Raw genomic sequence first — 17024 nt, 5'->3', positions numbered from 1 at the left:
GAAGGTTTCTCATTCTGAGATATTAAGTCATTATTTTTTTAGATACTAAGTCATTATATTGAGATGCTAAGTCATTATTTTGAGAAAGTTTCTTATTATTTTAAGATACTAAGTCATTGTTTTGAGTTACTAGGTTATTATTTTGAGATATTAAGTCATTATTTTGAGTTACTAAGTCATTATTTTGAGTTACTAAGTTATTATTTTTGAGATACTAAGTCATTATTTTAAGAAAGTTTTACATTATTGTGTGATATTAAGTCATTATTTTGAGTTATTAAGTTGTAATTTTGAGAGACTAAGTCATTCGAACGATACTAAGTCATTATTTTGACATACTTACTCATTATTTTGACATACTTACTCATTATTTTGACATACTTACTCATTATTTTGACATACTTACTCATTATTTTTGACATACTTACTCATTATTTTGAGATAAAAAGTCATTAGTTTGAGAAACTAAGTAATTATTTTGAGATTAAAAAAAGTCATTATTTTGACATACTGTGTCATTATTTTGAGATACTAAGTCATCATTTTTGAGAAAGTTTATCATTATTTTGACATGCTAAGTCATTATTTTGAGATACTAAGTCATCATTTTTGAGAAAGTTTATCATTATTTTGCAATGTTTAGTCATTATTTTGAGTTACTAAATCATTATTTTGAGATACTAAGTCATCATTTTTGAGAAAGTTTATCATTATTTTGTGATATTAAATCATTATTTTGAGAAACTAAGTCATTATTTTGAGATACTAAGTCATTATTTTGCATTGTTTAGTCATTATTTTGAGTTACTAAATCATTATTTTGAGATACTAAGTCATTATTTTGCATTGTTTAGTCATTATTTTGAGTTACTAAATCATTATTTTGAGATACTAAATCATTATTTTGAGAAACATTCTCATCATAATGAGTTTTATGATCTTTATTCCCATCACATTGGCGGAATTGATCTTCCATACCAGTTACACAACACAAACCTCTGAACGGCTCCAGTCAGTCGCGCATGCGCTGTGCGGTCATCACATCACAGTATGATGATGAAGACTGCTGAGCAGAAGTAGCTCCAGAGGTAATCAAGCTTTCTGTTTGGATTCTCATCATTTACACATTTTAACGCTCATGATTACATTTGCAGCAGCGGAGACAGGTTTTATATAAAGGTGTTCTCTTCCATGATATCTCACTAGGCCGCTGTCACTGACTGTTTCAGACTGAGCTGGTTAACCTCAGCGGAGGCTAAGTGTTAGCTTGTGTTAGCTTCTATCTATTCACAGTCAATGAACTAGCAGAAGAACTACTCTGGTTTAACCGGGCGAGCTTGATGAACAACGTCAAAACATTTTGTTGCAGGTGCAGTTAACGAAGGCGTTATTTGAAAGCTTGTTTTGTTTAGTCCTGTTGTCATTTCTTGCTGCTCTTTGGAGCTAACACACAGAGATTAGCATTAGCATTTTTTAGCCACTGTCAAATATCCGAGGGGGCGGGACTCTTTTTTTGAGTGACAGCAGAGTCGACCAATGAGAATGCTGTATAGGTCGTTCGCCGCGGCCTGTGAGCCAATCAGCTTATTTCCCTTCTTTTTTTTGATTGACAGCAGAGACGACCAATGAGAACTCTTGTATAGGTCGTCCTCCGCGGCCTGTAAGCCAATCAGCTTCTTTCCCTTGCACTTTAGATTAAGATACTGGAGTTACCCTGCATTATATTCACTTTTAACAGTCTCTTCTGCGCCATATCTATTTTTAACAGTCTCTTCTGCACTATATTCACTTTTTTAATATCCTTGTATCACAGCTGTTACCCTGCACTATATTCACTTTTAACAGTCTCTTCTGCACTATATTCATTTTTAACAGTGTCTTCTGCACTATATTCACTTTTAACAGTATCTTCTGCACTATATTCACTTTTAACAGTCTCTTCTGCACTATATTCACTTTTTAATAGTCTCTTCTGCACTATATTCACTTTTTAATAGTCTCTTCTGTACTATATTCATTTTTAACAGTCTCTTCTGTACTATATTCACTTTTAACAGTCTCTTCTGCACTATATTCACTTTTTAATAGTCTCTTCTGCACTATATTCACTTTTTAATAGTCTCTTCTGTACTATATTCACTTTTAACAGTCTTTTCTGCACTATATTCACTTTTTAATAGTCTCTTCTGTACTATATTCACTTTTTAATAGTCTCTTCTGCACTATATTCACTTAACAGTCTTTTCTGCACTATATTCACTTTTTTAATATCCTTGTATCACAGCTGTTACCCTGCACTATATTCATTTTTAACAGTCTCTTTTGCACTATGTTCACTTTTAACAGTCTATTTTGCACTATATTCACTTTTAACAGTCTCTTCTGCACTATATTCATTTTTAACAGTGTCTTCTGCACTATATTCACTTTTAACAGTCTCTTCTGCACTATATTCACTTTTAACAGTCTCTTCTGCACTATATTCACTTTTTAATAGTCTCTTCTGCACTATATTCACTTTTTAATAGTCTCTTCTGTACTATATTCACTTTTAACAGTCTCTTCTGTACTATATTCACTTTTAACAGTCTCTTCTGCACTATATTCACTTTAATAGTCTCTTCTGCACTATATTCACTTTTTAATAGTCTCTTCTGTACTATATTCACTTTTAACAGTCTTTTCTGCACTATATTCACTTTTTAATAGTCTCTTCTGTACTATATTCACTTTTTAATAGTCTCTTCTGCACTATATTCACTTAACAGTCTTTTCTGCACTATATTCACTTTTTTAATATCCTTGTATCACAGCTGTTACCCTGCACTATATTCATTTTTAACAGTCTCTTTTGCACTATGTTCACTTTTAACAGTCTATTTTGCACTATATTCACTTTTAACAGTCTCTTCTGCACTATATCCATACAGAAATAGTGCAGGAAGTACTCAGATCATTTACTGCAGTCAAAGTACTAATACCACACTGTGAAAATACTCCACTACAAGTAAAAGCCCTGCATTCAAAACCTGACTGAAGTAGAAGTATGCAAGTATTTTCAGCAAAATGTACTTAAAGTACTTAAAGTAAAAGTATTGATGTTGCAGTAAAATGTTCCCTGTCAGTGTTTTACTATTATATCTGATGTTTCTGGATTAAGATTAATGTGTATGTTGCATTTTACTTAGAGAAGTAGAAAGTAGCAGAACATGGAAATACTCAAATATAGCACAGGTACCTCGAATTTCTACTAAAGCACAGTACTTGAATAAATGTACTTAGTAACATGTAGTAAATAAATTATTAAATTAAATGGAAATTTCAATTTCAATTTCCATTTCCATCAGCTATAAATAATTTCAAAATAATTCATTATTAATAATAAATTTACCGAAGTAATTTTTTCTCTGTTTCTGCCAGATGAAGACTCCCCCGGACAGGTCAGGAATCACCTTTGAGGTCGGAGCTCAGCTAGAAGCCCGAGACAGCAACAAGAACTGGTGTGGACCACACACACACACACACACACACACACACACACACACACACACACACACACACATACACACACACACATACACACACACATACACGCACACACACAAAATAACAAAATATAATCTGGAGTATTCAGACACATCTGTCCAGATGTTTCTGGCTTAAGTTACGTGAATTTATTTGAAAGTTGTATTCCTTTGTGTTTCAATCAAACTCTGTTCACTTTTTCTTTAGAAAGTGATAACATTTTCAAAATCTCGCCCTGCGTCACGTTGTTATCCTGTCAGGTACCCAGCCACGATCGAGAAAATCGACTACGACAAAGAGCGGATCGAGGTCCACTACCGTCAGTGGAGTCGTCGGCACAATGAATGGTTTCATTGGACCTCGCCGTACCTGCGGCGAGTCAGCCTGAGGAGGCAGGGCCTGAATCCACCATGCTCACAGCCGGTGTGTGTGTGTGTGTGTGTGTGTGTGTCGGATGTACATGTTGTTTTGTCATGATTAGATTTAAACAGTCCTGATTTTTAACCATCACATGTCAGGGACTCTTTCTTTCCCGACTGAAAGTTTTGAAAGGATTTCATTAACCAAAGTATAATGTGTATATTATATATGTTCACATTGCAGTATCTGTCTTCATGTTTCTTTCTCTGTCTCAGATGTTTGTTTCAGGTACGAAGGTTCTGGCCTGTTGGACAGACTGTCGTTTCTACCCGGCCAAAATCCTCCGAGTCAACAAGGATGGTGAGGCTCATCTTCACCTTTTTATATCTGATGATGTTACGTTACTGTTCATCAGAGCTGAAATGATCAGGTCATTAATCGATTAGTCAATCTACAGAAAATCAATCAACAACTGTTTTGAGAATTGTTTTCTTTTTGGTGTCAAAGCAAAAGCCGCTATATGGCATATAGATATATAGATATAGATGGATATATGGCAATATGGCGGATTTCAAAGCACTCTACAGATATTGAGCGTCATCAACGAATATCTTTTCTTGTAAAATGTCCGTTGTAAACGGACACACCGGTGTTGTTGAGTTAATTAACCAAACCAAGCTCGAAGCTTTGCACAACAAAAAGGCCCCGAACGTGACCTGGAACTTGATACTTGTCCAGAGGCCTATACTATGAAGCAGGATTTGGGGTTAGCGAGGGAACTTCAGGGTTAACCCTTCAGGGTGGTTCACTTCTTACCGGGGTAGATCGCCATGGTACGCATGATGTTCCAGATAACAGACCAACTCGTGTAAAAGCAACGCCTACTGACCAATCAGAGCTCGGTGCACGGATCGTATGATAATATTACACAAATAGGAAGAAGAGGAAGTCATAATCCAGCCTGAAAGTAACAGAGTTTAAATAGACAAATTGAGGAAGGACAGCTGGCAAATAAAATCGCATACAGTGTGAAACAGACTTGGGAGCAAATAAAAAATTAATTAAGTCAGAGTCTGTGCTTAGCCGGATCTCGTTTGTTAGGGTTATTTAAGCCAGATAACGAGAAGATACCCTGGGTATGTTGAACTCGCTTCGTAGTACAGGCCTCAGTTTGAGTCGTATAGGTGAACTTTAATAGCTGTTATTGTTTTCATGATTCCTGCCAATTAATGTTTTCACATCTAGATTTGGCTGGGAGGTCCACTCTATAAGCCTGTTATAAGCCTCCTCTGTCACATCTGTTTCATGTCTGTTATCTGTCTTTATGCTGTGTGTGTGTGTGTGTCAGACTCCTATACAGTGCGTTTCTATGACGGCGTGGTTCTGACTGTGAAGCCCACCAAGGTCAAACCCTTCCCGAAAGTAAGTACTACTACTCTCCCATTGGTTCTCATCTGATTGGCTTCACCAGTCACCACCCTTCTGACCCTAAGTGCTTTGTTTGTTTTGTTTGTGTGTGGTGACACAGAAGTCCAGACCTGAGAAGGGTGCGGTGGGAAGCGAGGGATGGGAGGAAGGGGAGAGCGAGGAGGAGGACGAGGACGAGGATGGTGGCGAGAGAGAGGACGAGGAGGAGGAAATGGAGGAGAAGGTGACATCAGAGGAGAAGGAAGGAGCTGAGGATGGGGAGGAGGAGGAGAGGAAGAGGAAGGCAGAACCTTCATCCTCCCATCCACCAGCAAAGAAGAAAACGGATGACAGTAAGTCACATGATCTCTGACCACCATCGAGTAGGTCTATATATGTACCTCTCACTTATCTAGTCCATCCTCCAGAACTGTTGAGATGCATTGTAGGTAAATCCCCGTAATACGACAGCGTATTAGAGTCATTGTAGGTAAAAGAAAATAATAATAAAAATACGGAGATGAAACGTTGATTTTTTTTTCTGGGTTAATAATTTATGGTATCAGATTGTTGCATAGACTGGTGTACTCGCCGATACCCGATCCCGAATTTGGGGCAATATTACCTCGCAAATTGAAGCAATAATTGGACCTTGACAAAAAAAACACACAATTCTTTTGAGTTTTTTTCTCAGAAATTTACAACTTTAATCTCAGAAATTCTGCATTTATTCTGTGAATATAACCCCCTCCTCCAGCTCCCTAATCATTTTTGTTTTTACCTACAATGGCCCTAATACGCCGTCGCACCTGAGAGCAGACCGCTATAAAGCTTTCATTGTCTACTACACTCGTTGTTGCTAATACTGATGAATTGCTCTTCTCCCAGGTAGAAGCAGTGGAGTCCAGGATCAGCCAATCACAGGTAACTCCACCGAGCCAGCTCCTCCTAATCCCATCCATGTCGACACAGGTAAACTATGTCAAACAACTCTGATTATAAAGTTCAAGTGTTCAGAGCGTGAAGCAGAGATGTGATAAGATGCATATTTGCTGAGTGGCATGACTATAAGCAAAGATGCATTCATGAGTTTCATTCAGCATTCAGCCGTCACTCACATCTCCGTGGTCAAATGGGCCGACGCTACAACTGTAGAGCACCCATATACTGACATTTATGTTAAATGCATTCAAACGGCCCCGATGGAGCTGACCATGGATGTATAAAGAGAACGGAGCTGACAGGAGAGCTAGAGACCACCTTGGAGAAGTTAGAGGAAGTATACACGTGTGACTACGTCCGGTTTTCAAATTAAGATGTTAACAAAGGGAACTGTATATACAAAATACACATATAGAAATAAGTATAAAGAAGTATAAAAATGACATGTCCCTTATAAATTAAAAAAAAAAATTATACTAATTTGTGAGGGAAATGTTTTTATTCTTTGATTTTTGGGTTGCTAGAAAAAATTTAATAAATAATTCCTATATAATTGACTAATGTATTTGACTTCAGGACATCTCTGACTACAAAATCAAACAATTTTACTGTATTAATTTAGAAATTTTCCAAAGTCAATGTACCGAGAAGTGGATGATTCAACTTTTTCCCATGGTCTAGTGTTTAAAAAAGTTAACAAAAATCTCAATAAATCGAAATCGAATGGCAATACTTATAAAAAAAACACAATACATATCGAATCGGCACCCAAGTATCGTGATGATATCGAATCGGGAGGTAGGTGATTCGTCCTAGCCCTAGTTCACATTATCACAGGAAAAAAACTGCCTTGACACAGAGTTGGCTGTGCCGAAAGTTAAGATCTGTTGAACTGTGCTCAGTCATTAGTTTGACAAAGTTTGTCATTATAATGACTTTACAGGATCTTTTTGTTTTCATCACAAAGCTTAGTTTTCATCTTGTTTTTTTCTTTTACTGGCAGGAATGGGCTTCCATACATTACCCTGCATGTATTTCCAATAGCATTTAACTATCTCAAAGAGCGTCAGTATAAACGTGGAATTTTATTAACCACATACACTAATAATTATTATAAGAATATTATAATAACATTAATGGCTGGTCTGCAAAAGAAGCAAAAACTTGTCCTTTATTTGGGCCAATGCAATATTGAAACAGCGATAACTGATGTTTATGTTTTAGCTCTCTCTGTTGTTTCATCTGAATCTTTGTCAGACACCCTGTTGGAGCGTCAGGCCCACCTGCCCACCACACACAAATACAGCAGAGAGCCACGTAAGTATTGTATTTTACTTTATAATATTTTTGACCGTTTTTATATTGGATGTACATACTTGACTTTTTGTTATTATCTAAGTTTTACTTGATCACGTTTCATTATTGTAATAAAACTACTCCATTTGGAGATCTAGACCTGGTAGTTGTGGAGCTATTCTTGATTTATTTTGGGTATGTCTGTATAGGCGAATGACACCTTCCAGCACCCAAGAGGTTAAAGAAAGTTGAATTAATAGAAAAAGAAAAACTCATTTAATCTGATGAATCTCTTTATTCAAATTGAGGATTTTATTTTTATGGTGATGACATAAAAACATCATAAAATATGACGACAGACATTCAAAGCTTCATTCGAAAACCTCAATAGAAGCTCTGAATGTAAAAAGACATTTGGTACAGCTGTTATGACAATAAATAACTTGAAACTTTGTCTCCCTCCTCTCTCAGTGTACAGGGTGATAAAGAACCAGCCCCCTCCCATTCTCTCCATTGAGTTAGACCACAACACCTTCAAGTGTCCCGCAGCCGGCTGCACCAAGTCCTTCAGGAAGTCAAGTCTGCTGAACTACCACATCAAGTACTACCACTCCGACCAGCAGCTGGATGAGCATCTGGAGGCACCGAGGTGGGTTGACGGTTCAGGAGCTTTACAGGAAGTTAGCGGGAACAAAGTTGTGTTTAACTCTGACTGGTGGTGGTGGTGTTGTTGTTGTAGGAGGAGGCGGTCATCTTCTAAGGGGAGCGACTTCATGTCAGACAGCAAGAGTGAGGACCAGAACAGCACCTGTCACCGTGACGACAGAGAGCACAGCGCCATGGCAACAGGTAGGATGGCTATGTATGCACGTACACTAGGGCTGGGACGATTCACCTATCTCCTGATTCGATACTATCACGATACTTGGTTGCCGATTCAATATGTATTGCGATTTGATCTTACGATTTATTGTGATTTGGAAAATCTCTAAATTAATAAGGTAAAAACGTTTGATTTTCAGCATGTATGTAGTCAGAGATGTGCCGAAGTCGAATATATCAGTCATTGTCAGGCATTATTTATACAATTTTTTCGGGGCCTTTTGAATGCATTTAACATAAATGTCAGTATATGGGTGCTCTACAGTTGTAGCGTCGGCCCATTTGACCACGGAGATGAGAGTGACGGCCGGCTTGACCGCACGTTACCTCAATACGATAACGTTTCCTGTCCATGACAGAGTTAGCATGCAGCTTTAGCCATGATGTCTAGCTCTGCTTTTCCTGTCAATGTGTGAAACCCAAAGTGTTTCCATACTTTACTGGATGTTTAGTGTTTACCACTTTTGATTTAACATGTGAGGGTGCAGGTCGTATCCACGCTGACCCTCTATTGTTTCCTACTTTTTCATTTCGGCTCGCGACGACCAGCTGGTTTGTTTTGGTTGAAAGATAAGGAACGGATATGACGTCACGTTACTCAGAGTACAACAATAAAAGCGGTAACTTCCTTCTACCTCCGCATAGACTCAAAAGAAGCAAAGATATCGATTCTGGCATTAAAAAAAATGTATTTCAAAATCGTAAAAAAAAATCACAATACATAGGGGAATCGATTTTTTTTTTCCCACTCCTAACGTACACACTCTCAAACAACCAGGAGACACACAAGCACACTCGCTGTTTGATTAACTGATGATGTCTGACCGCAACAATCACTTCGGGTTTTAATGTGAGACTTAAATCTGTAACATAAAGTTTATTTTGTTCAGCATCAACATGACTTTGTTTCTTACCTGTCTCACCTGCATGTCTGTAAGCAGAAGTGAAGAAGAAGAAGAAAAAGAAGAAGAAGAAGAAGAAGAAAAGTCAGTCAGGTGAGAGTCAGTGTACCAACGAATATAACTCACATTCATTGGCCACAAACTTCAGAATGTTTTAAACAATTACATGAGTCATCTTGTTAAAATCCCCCAAACGTCACAATGTTTTACAGGGAATACAGAAATAGAATAAAGATGTGGCTGCATGCTTCGTACAGTCATTAACAGCAGTAAAGTATCTGTTACCACATTGATCATAAATGAGCTTCAAATGTGTTTTCAGTCTGCAAAATATCAGCAATTTCATTGGAAAGGTTTCAGCTGAATAACCATGCGTTTGGATGGCACAGAGCTACAATACAATCCTCCATTTGATTCAACAGCGTCAGGACGTCAGGAGAATCTCAACACTGAGAGGCTTTTGCGACACAGTGACACGCAAATTTCCCGCTTGTGTTGAAAAATTTCAACTCACTGTGTCATTAGCGTCTTTGCATTGATTACGATGTAATCTCGCTACATGAAAAATTCACCTGGTTTTTGGTGTGAACACACCATTAGAATAATGACTGTGTTGGTGTGAGTCCTTATTGTACAGTTTTCTTTCCTCTCGTCAGGACTTGGCAGCAGTGATGACGAGAACTCAGACCGACCGCCAATCACTCTGAAGCTGTCCGCTGGACACCAGGACACACACACTCAAGGTGGGAACTCGCACACACATCACAGAAACTGCATAGCCATTCGTATATACAGTGAAAAGTTTAGATTTTAAATCTTGAATGTAAAGAAATGAGCTTTGACCTCAGCACCTCTCCCTCTCAGCCGACGACGGTAGCGACTGGTCGACGCTGACAGCAGAGAGCGGTGAGGACACGCCCTCTTGGCCTGTTGCTATGGAGACAGAGGACTGCGAGGTGGTGAGGTGTGTGTGCGAGGTGGACGAGGAGAACGACTTCATGATCCAGGTACGACACACATAGAAAAACAGAAAGATGTTTCTTTAACTGCAGCTTCTGTCCGTCTTAAAACAAACCTCACATGCTCAAATGCACATGATCCCTAACACAGATTACAGTGATAGATTAGTGATGGTTATTTTAATCCTCTCTGTGTGTGTGTTTATCTGTAGTGTGAGTCGTGTCTGTGTTGGCAGCATGGCACCTGTATGGGTTTATATGAAGACAACGTCCCACACAACTACACCTGCTACTATTGCAGACACACTGCAGGTAAGAGCTCTTCCTGTGTGTTGGGTGTGTTTGTGCATGAGGAAACTTGCTGCTTTCATTATTGATTTTCACATAACTGTACTTAAGACGGCACAATGTATCGTGTAATAATCACTTGTAGGTCTGGAGAAAAATATCTAATTAGGATTCTTCTGAACAACATTGCGATTTAAATTTAAAACAAGTTATGTTTGTATGAAACATTCATTTTAATTTTACTTGTTTGTACATGAATAAATCTAGCACAGGTGTTTTCACTAGACCGCTGCTCCGGGTGAAATTTTGCAAAGCTGTTTTGGGTCACCAAACACCATGTACCTGTAAGAATGATGATGGTTTAGACACCTAAAAAAATCAATATCAGTTTAAGTGTACGCTATATTAAGAATATTTTCACCGCTTTACCTCACCGTTAGACAGCTCTTTCTGACGGGGAACTGAAGCTGTTATATATTTCGGAATCTCGGAATTTCGGGCTTTAAGAGTTTAAACCAGTCGGTCAGAGAAAGTAAACTCATTTTCCATTTAAACCTATTAGTTGTATAGTGATAATAGCTACATAGTTTTTCATAATTATGTATTAATTATGGTGATTAACTGCTGTTTTCTTTGTGTGTGTGTGTTTTCAGGTTGGAGGCGGGCTCAGCGTTTCCTATCAGAACCCGATTTGCTGATATCTGGTCACATGTTTGGTCTGTCGTGCGTGAAGGAGAACTACTCGGAGGTCAACGCCTCAAAGATCTCACACACCAGCAGCCTGCTGGCGCACACACATGGCCTCAATCAGGTCCTCAGTGGGCTGCAGCTCAAGATCAGCCTGTTGCAGTGAGTACAGTAACATCATGTGACTCATCTGGTTCCGTCCACAGAGACTTTACTGTCTGTCCGTCTGTCCACGCAGCTCGCTGTCCCACCCCGACCTGCAGCTGTGGAGGTTGCCGTGGAGACGAGAGGAGGGGTCGAGATTGACATCCAGCCCGAGAGGAGAGCCACCCGTCTGTTACGTCAGCAGTGAGCACTGCTACCAGAAGCCTGAAGCATCATGGGATGCAGAGGAGAGAGAAAAGGAAAGGCTGACGGCTGCAGTGAAGCAGGAGCAGGACACTGAGCAGAAGGTAAAACCTCAATAGAGATGCATCATTATTAGGGATGGGCTGCACGGTGATGCGGTGGTTAGCAGTGTCGCCTCACAGCAAGAGGGTCGCAGTTTCGAATCCGGCTTGTGGCCCTTCTGTGTGGAGTTTGCATGTTCTTCCTGTGTTAGTGTGGGTTTTCTCCAGGTCCTACAGCTTCCTCCCACAGTCCAAAGACATGCAGGTTAATTGTTGACTTGGTGGACAAAAATCGCAATACTTATCGAATCGGTACCCAAGTATCGTGATAGTATCGAATCGCAAGATAGGTGTATCGTCCCAAGGTTATCGTCTTAATCATCTCACTTACTTGTTAGAATGAACAAAGTGCAACTCGGTAGTTTATATCAGTCCCAGGTGACGTAAGGGTTGGGAGAAACCAGTGCTTGTCTCAGAGAGATCCAGAGACCTTTAGTAGAAGCAGCAACTCATGTTTCCAGCACTAAACAGGATCCTGCTGTTGCTATGAGACCACTGAAAACCAGTTTGAGGCTCTGGGCTCATTCTTGTAAACTATTTTTACCTACTGGTGCTCTGAGTGTGAGGGCTATGGAGAGAGCCTCAGTATTACTTCTACCTCCTATCATCACTAATCTTCTGCACTCGGAAACCCCACTGTCACATCTTGAGAAATGGCTGTTTCCTGTTAGATTTACCAGTTCATTAGTCGATGTTTCTGTGGTGACCGTCTTTGACGTGATAAAGCAGAACATTTTCACTCTGTTTTTGTAGGAAATAACACCTGAAGATGTCGACGAGAAGCCAGCTGAGGCCACTACAGATACAAACACTGTGACGCACACAGACACACCCAGCATAAAGAGAGAGAACCACACACACACCGACAGCTGGGAACACACACACTCTCAGACGCATACAGTGGAGCCTCGTCCGGCGTCTGAGGCTGAGTGTCAGCTGAACCTGCTGGAGCACGTCGAGTCTCTTCACCACCAGATCAGCACCAGGATGGACCTGATAGAGCGAGAGCTGGACGGTAACACAAACACACACACACACACACATGCTGATTTATTTACACTTCCATCTGCCAGATTGATGTTGCTGCTGGTACTGAGCTGATTAAAGAGATAGTTGTGATGTTTCTCAGTGTGGTTGTATGAGGTACTTCTCCATAGTCAGTGTATTACCGACAGTAGATGGAGTTTGGAGAAACAGACAGGAGTACCAGCACAGGAGCAAAGCAATGTACTGCTGTGGACGGGGGCAGCAAAAACACACATTTTAGACACCAAAAATAATCAATATCAGTTTCAGTGTACACTATATTTAGAATATTTTCACCTCTTTGCTGTTCTACTGCTGCCTTGATTGGTTAGTTTATTTGCGTTATTAGGCGTTTTCAATCCAGAGGAACTTTTTCATCAGTTTATTGTGTCCGCACCACAAGAACTAGGAATCATTGCAGTTTTGAGGGACTTTTTAAGCTCCTATTTCAGTGCGCTCATGAATGAGTTAACTTCTGGACTTCATTGTCGGTCCATTTGTCTGTGTTTTCTTCCATTTATTTTGTTACGAGCTGTTGTCTATGTTTTGTGTTGTCTGTTATTTACACGGCTAATGTGTTTCTAAAAAGGGCGGTTGCCGGTGCTGCATCGGCTCATGTGTTCGACCAATCGCTGTACACTCACCGTTCCTCTTGAGCTGGGGGATTACCTACTCAAAACTACGATCGTTCCTCATTCTTGTGGTGTGGACACAATAAAAAGAGGAGTTCTTAAAACTACATAAAAGCTTCTGTGGTTCGAAAAAGCCTAATAACACAAACAAACTAACCAATCAAGGCAGCGGTAGACCAGCAACTCCTGTGTTCTGATAGGTAAAATTACTGTTTTTGTCAATGGAGTCTGGTGGCTTTGAAGAGAGGGACAGATAACAGCTTCAGTTCTCGTCAGAAAGGGCTGTCTAACGGTAAGTTAAAGCGGTGAAAATATTCTAAATATAGCGTACTCTTCCTCTCTCTCCCTCTCTCTCTCTCCAGTATTAGAGTCCTGGTTGGACCACTCGGGCGAGCTCGAGCCTCCGGACCCTTTGTCCCGCCTTCCGCAGCTCAAACAGCGAATCCGGCGTCTGCTGCGTGACCTGTGCACTGTGAGACACCTGTCGGTCTGGCGCTGACACCTTTCACTCCCAAAACTCTGACCTTTGACCCTGCAGGTCTCTGCTAGACGGACTGATGGGGCTAGCACACGATTACACAGACTTGTGGAGAGCGAGTCGTAGAGCGAGTCGACACTCTTTGAGTCTGGAGAGAAAACTGTGGTTTGTTTCCATGCGGTCGCAGGACAGCGCCCCCTCTGGTGGAGAAAAGCTGCACCGCAACACGACGAGAATGAAGACATTTGTTTTATAAAAGTGACTGAACAGGTGATTTTCTTTTGTTAAATTTGACAAAGGTACCAGAACATTTCCCAAACCGCCTCCGGCAGGACTTCATATGTCCGACCACATGGTTGAGGACAGGTTTGATTATTGATTGATTGATTTTGGTTTTTGATCAGCTGCTGTTGTCAGGACACAGAGACCTTTGTCTGTTTGGATGGCTCGTTAGCATGACACTGACACTGAGCGTGTGTTGTCGTTGGCATCAGACAAAGAAGTTAGCTGAGTGTTAGCATGCATCATTTTCTAGCAGCCGTCCAAGCTGACAAACTCTTCCTGTCTGACGACATGAAAAACACATCTAAAGGATTCGGATGGATGTTTGAAGACATCAAAATTTAGTTAAAAGATTTCCACAGTGGTGATTTTAAGTTTCTCAAGGCAGAGCTTTGGTTGTCGTACTGTATCCATTGACATTCAGATTTTTTAAGTAACAAGACTCGATCCAAACCGAGTATGAATCCGGTGTGAATGCGACACAATAGGCAACCATACAGATGGATATATATATATATATGTATATATTTACACATATATACATATATATACAGTATATATATACATATACATATATATATATATATATATATATATATATATATATATATATATATATATGATTCATAAAAGATGTTTTGGGTTTCAGCGCCTCTCGTTTGATATTTGTTTATCAGGTTTTAGATGAATTCTTCTGCTTTTCTAGATTTATATCGGTGCTTTTAATTTGTTTCTGCAAAATGTGTCTTTCTGACTTTACAAAGAAAAATGTCGAAGCTTCTTAAAAACAAGATGTTAATGAGCATTGAAGTTCCTTGTTGACCTTTTGGGGACTGTATATGTGTATATGGTTCATTTAGTGTTTCGGCGCTATCAGCTGCATCTCACTGGCCTTCTTTAGTAAATAGAGCTGGCTCGTAAAAAGCCTTTAGTTTAATCTCAACACATTTGAAGATCATATTTTCATCTCTGTATGTAGAAATAATTCACTACTGTACTGCATTTCTTAGTTATGCCAGTCAAATTAAGCAGCAAAACCTTCCTCCGTTGTGACACAAAAACAAGTTTAAAGTGTAAATATGTCTAAGTGAATGTTTTATACACTTGTATAAGAAACTAACTGTATAAAGCTGTAGATTTATTTTCATAGAAAGATTGGTTACGAATCAGATTGGTTAACTCTGAAGTGTTTTAGGATCCTGACAGTGTTTGGTAGAAGAACGCAGAGCTTCTGTTGCTTTTCTTCAGTTATTGTGAAACTAATATTTGATGCTGTTTCAGTTCAGTCTGCAGCTCCAGATGGTGCGTTCAGGTGCGTTCAAGCGGTCCTCGACAACTCGGACAAGTCAAGTCTGACTGGCTCACATTGTTTGCAACCCACATCGTTCATCCGATATATCCACCTGAACGCAAACCCATGATTTGGTCATGCGATCATTCTCTGAGTTGACGAGGACCGGCTTGAAGGCAACACGCGTTCACACACATCAAGTTTTCAAAGTCAAAAATCAATGTTTTATTTTTGTTTAAAGCATGAATAAAAAAGTTTTCTGAGGAATTCTAATTTTGATTAAAATGATGAAATCAGTGTGGATGATGTATCATATTCAGGACTTGTTGTATATAACAGGGCAGGATTTTAGAAACGCACCCACCTCAGAATACTAATATTACAAAATAATAAATGTTAGAGAAGACAAAGTCTTGAGAGACGGACTAACACATTGTTGGTTTAGGTGTTGACTTTAAGGCAAAGAATAAAGCCTTCAAGACGACAAAACACACAACATCATTAATTCATAAACAGTTTTGAATTTATTTTTTCATTTCCTCTTTTGTAGAACAAAAATAATTTAAATGAATGAGTTTTCTGTACGGAAGCCGAGAACGGCCGCGCTTGCAATAATTTTTTTTAATGCCGTTATTTCGAGATCATGAGTTAATTATTGTTCGAGACAACGAAATACATTAACATTGCATTGAGGAGTACCCATTATTGATAAGACTGTACTTTAATCAGGCAGAAATGTCATTGTCAATGTCTTTCTGTTAGAGATAACATTGAGATCAGTCCTCATTATTTAAGAAGACTCGCCCGAGCCAGATGGTCTCGCTGTTTGTTCACAGACCACCAGTACACTCCCTTATGCCACTATATGTGTGTGTTACAGTAACCCTTCCCCCTGCTTTACAGTCCATTGAACACATTTTCCAGTTCTGTTAGTGTAAGCTGTGACTGGAGGGGTGGAAGTGTTGGTCAATCCATCAGTGTGACTTTGGTCCAGAGTGAAATATCTCAACTAGGGCTGTCAATCGATTCAAATATTTGATTGCATAATTTGTATCTATTCAAATGTACCTTAAAGGGAGATTTGTCAAGTATTTAATACTGTTATCAACATGGGAGTGGGCAAATATGCTCCTTTATGCAAATGTATGTATATATTTATTACTGGAAATCAATTAACAACACAAAACAATGACAAATAGTGTCCAGAAACCCTCACAGGTACTGCATTTAGCATAAAACAATATGCTCAAATCATAACATGGCAAACTGCAGTCCAACAGGCAACAACAGCTGCCAGTGTGTCAGTGTGCTGACTTGACTATGACTTGCCCCAAATTGCATGTTATTATCATAAAGTGGGCATGTCTGTAAAGAGGAGACTCGTTGGTACCCATAGAACCCATTTTCATTCACATATCTTGAGGTCAGAGGTCAAGGGACTCCTTTGATAATGGCCATGCCAGTTTTTCCTCGCCAAAATTTAGCGAAAGTTTGGAGCGTTATTTGGCCTACTTCCTGACAAGCTAGTATGACATGGTTGATACCAGTGGGTTCCTTAGGATGCTAGTTTCATATGATACCAGTATCTTCACTCTAGCTTTAAAACTAAGCCTGCTTG

The 17024-nt window shown here is 39.4% G+C and overlaps 1 protein-coding gene across 4 annotated transcripts; it reads left to right on the top strand.

Annotated features, from left to right (window-relative positions):
* Nucleotides 1-949: 949 nt before the first annotated feature.
* On the top strand, nt 950-15691 carry LOC119489962 (PHD finger protein 20-like). Of its 4 annotated transcripts, none has more exons than XM_037773035.1 (18): nt 950-1088; nt 3421-3500; nt 3786-3948; nt 4161-4245; nt 5234-5307; nt 5414-5645; nt 6181-6264; nt 7492-7551; nt 8002-8179; nt 8270-8379; nt 9354-9402; nt 9966-10057; nt 10179-10321; nt 10486-10585; nt 11215-11410; nt 11487-11700; nt 12451-12712; nt 13718-15691. In XM_037773035.1, the coding sequence occupies exons 2-18, from the start codon at nt 3421-3423 to the stop codon at nt 13852-13854; spliced, it is 2259 nt and encodes a 752-aa protein (XP_037628963.1). In that variant the 5' UTR covers nt 950-1088; the 3' UTR covers nt 13855-15691. The 4 variants fall into 4 exon arrangements, with proteins under 4 accessions (XP_037628963.1, XP_037628961.1, XP_037628964.1 ...); XM_037773033.1 differs by having other exon boundaries at nt 951-1088; nt 9354-9407; nt 9971-10057; XM_037773036.1 differs by having other exon boundaries at nt 952-1088; nt 6181-6216; nt 9354-9407; nt 9971-10057.
* Nucleotides 15692-17024: the final 1333 nt, after the last annotated feature.

Source organism: Sebastes umbrosus, chromosome 6 (assembly GCF_015220745.1).
Source record: "Sebastes umbrosus isolate fSebUmb1 chromosome 6, fSebUmb1.pri, whole genome shotgun sequence".
NCBI classification, from domain to species: Eukaryota; Metazoa; Chordata; class Actinopteri; order Perciformes; family Sebastidae; genus Sebastes; species Sebastes umbrosus.
This window is presented reverse-complemented; position numbering and strand designations above follow the sequence as displayed.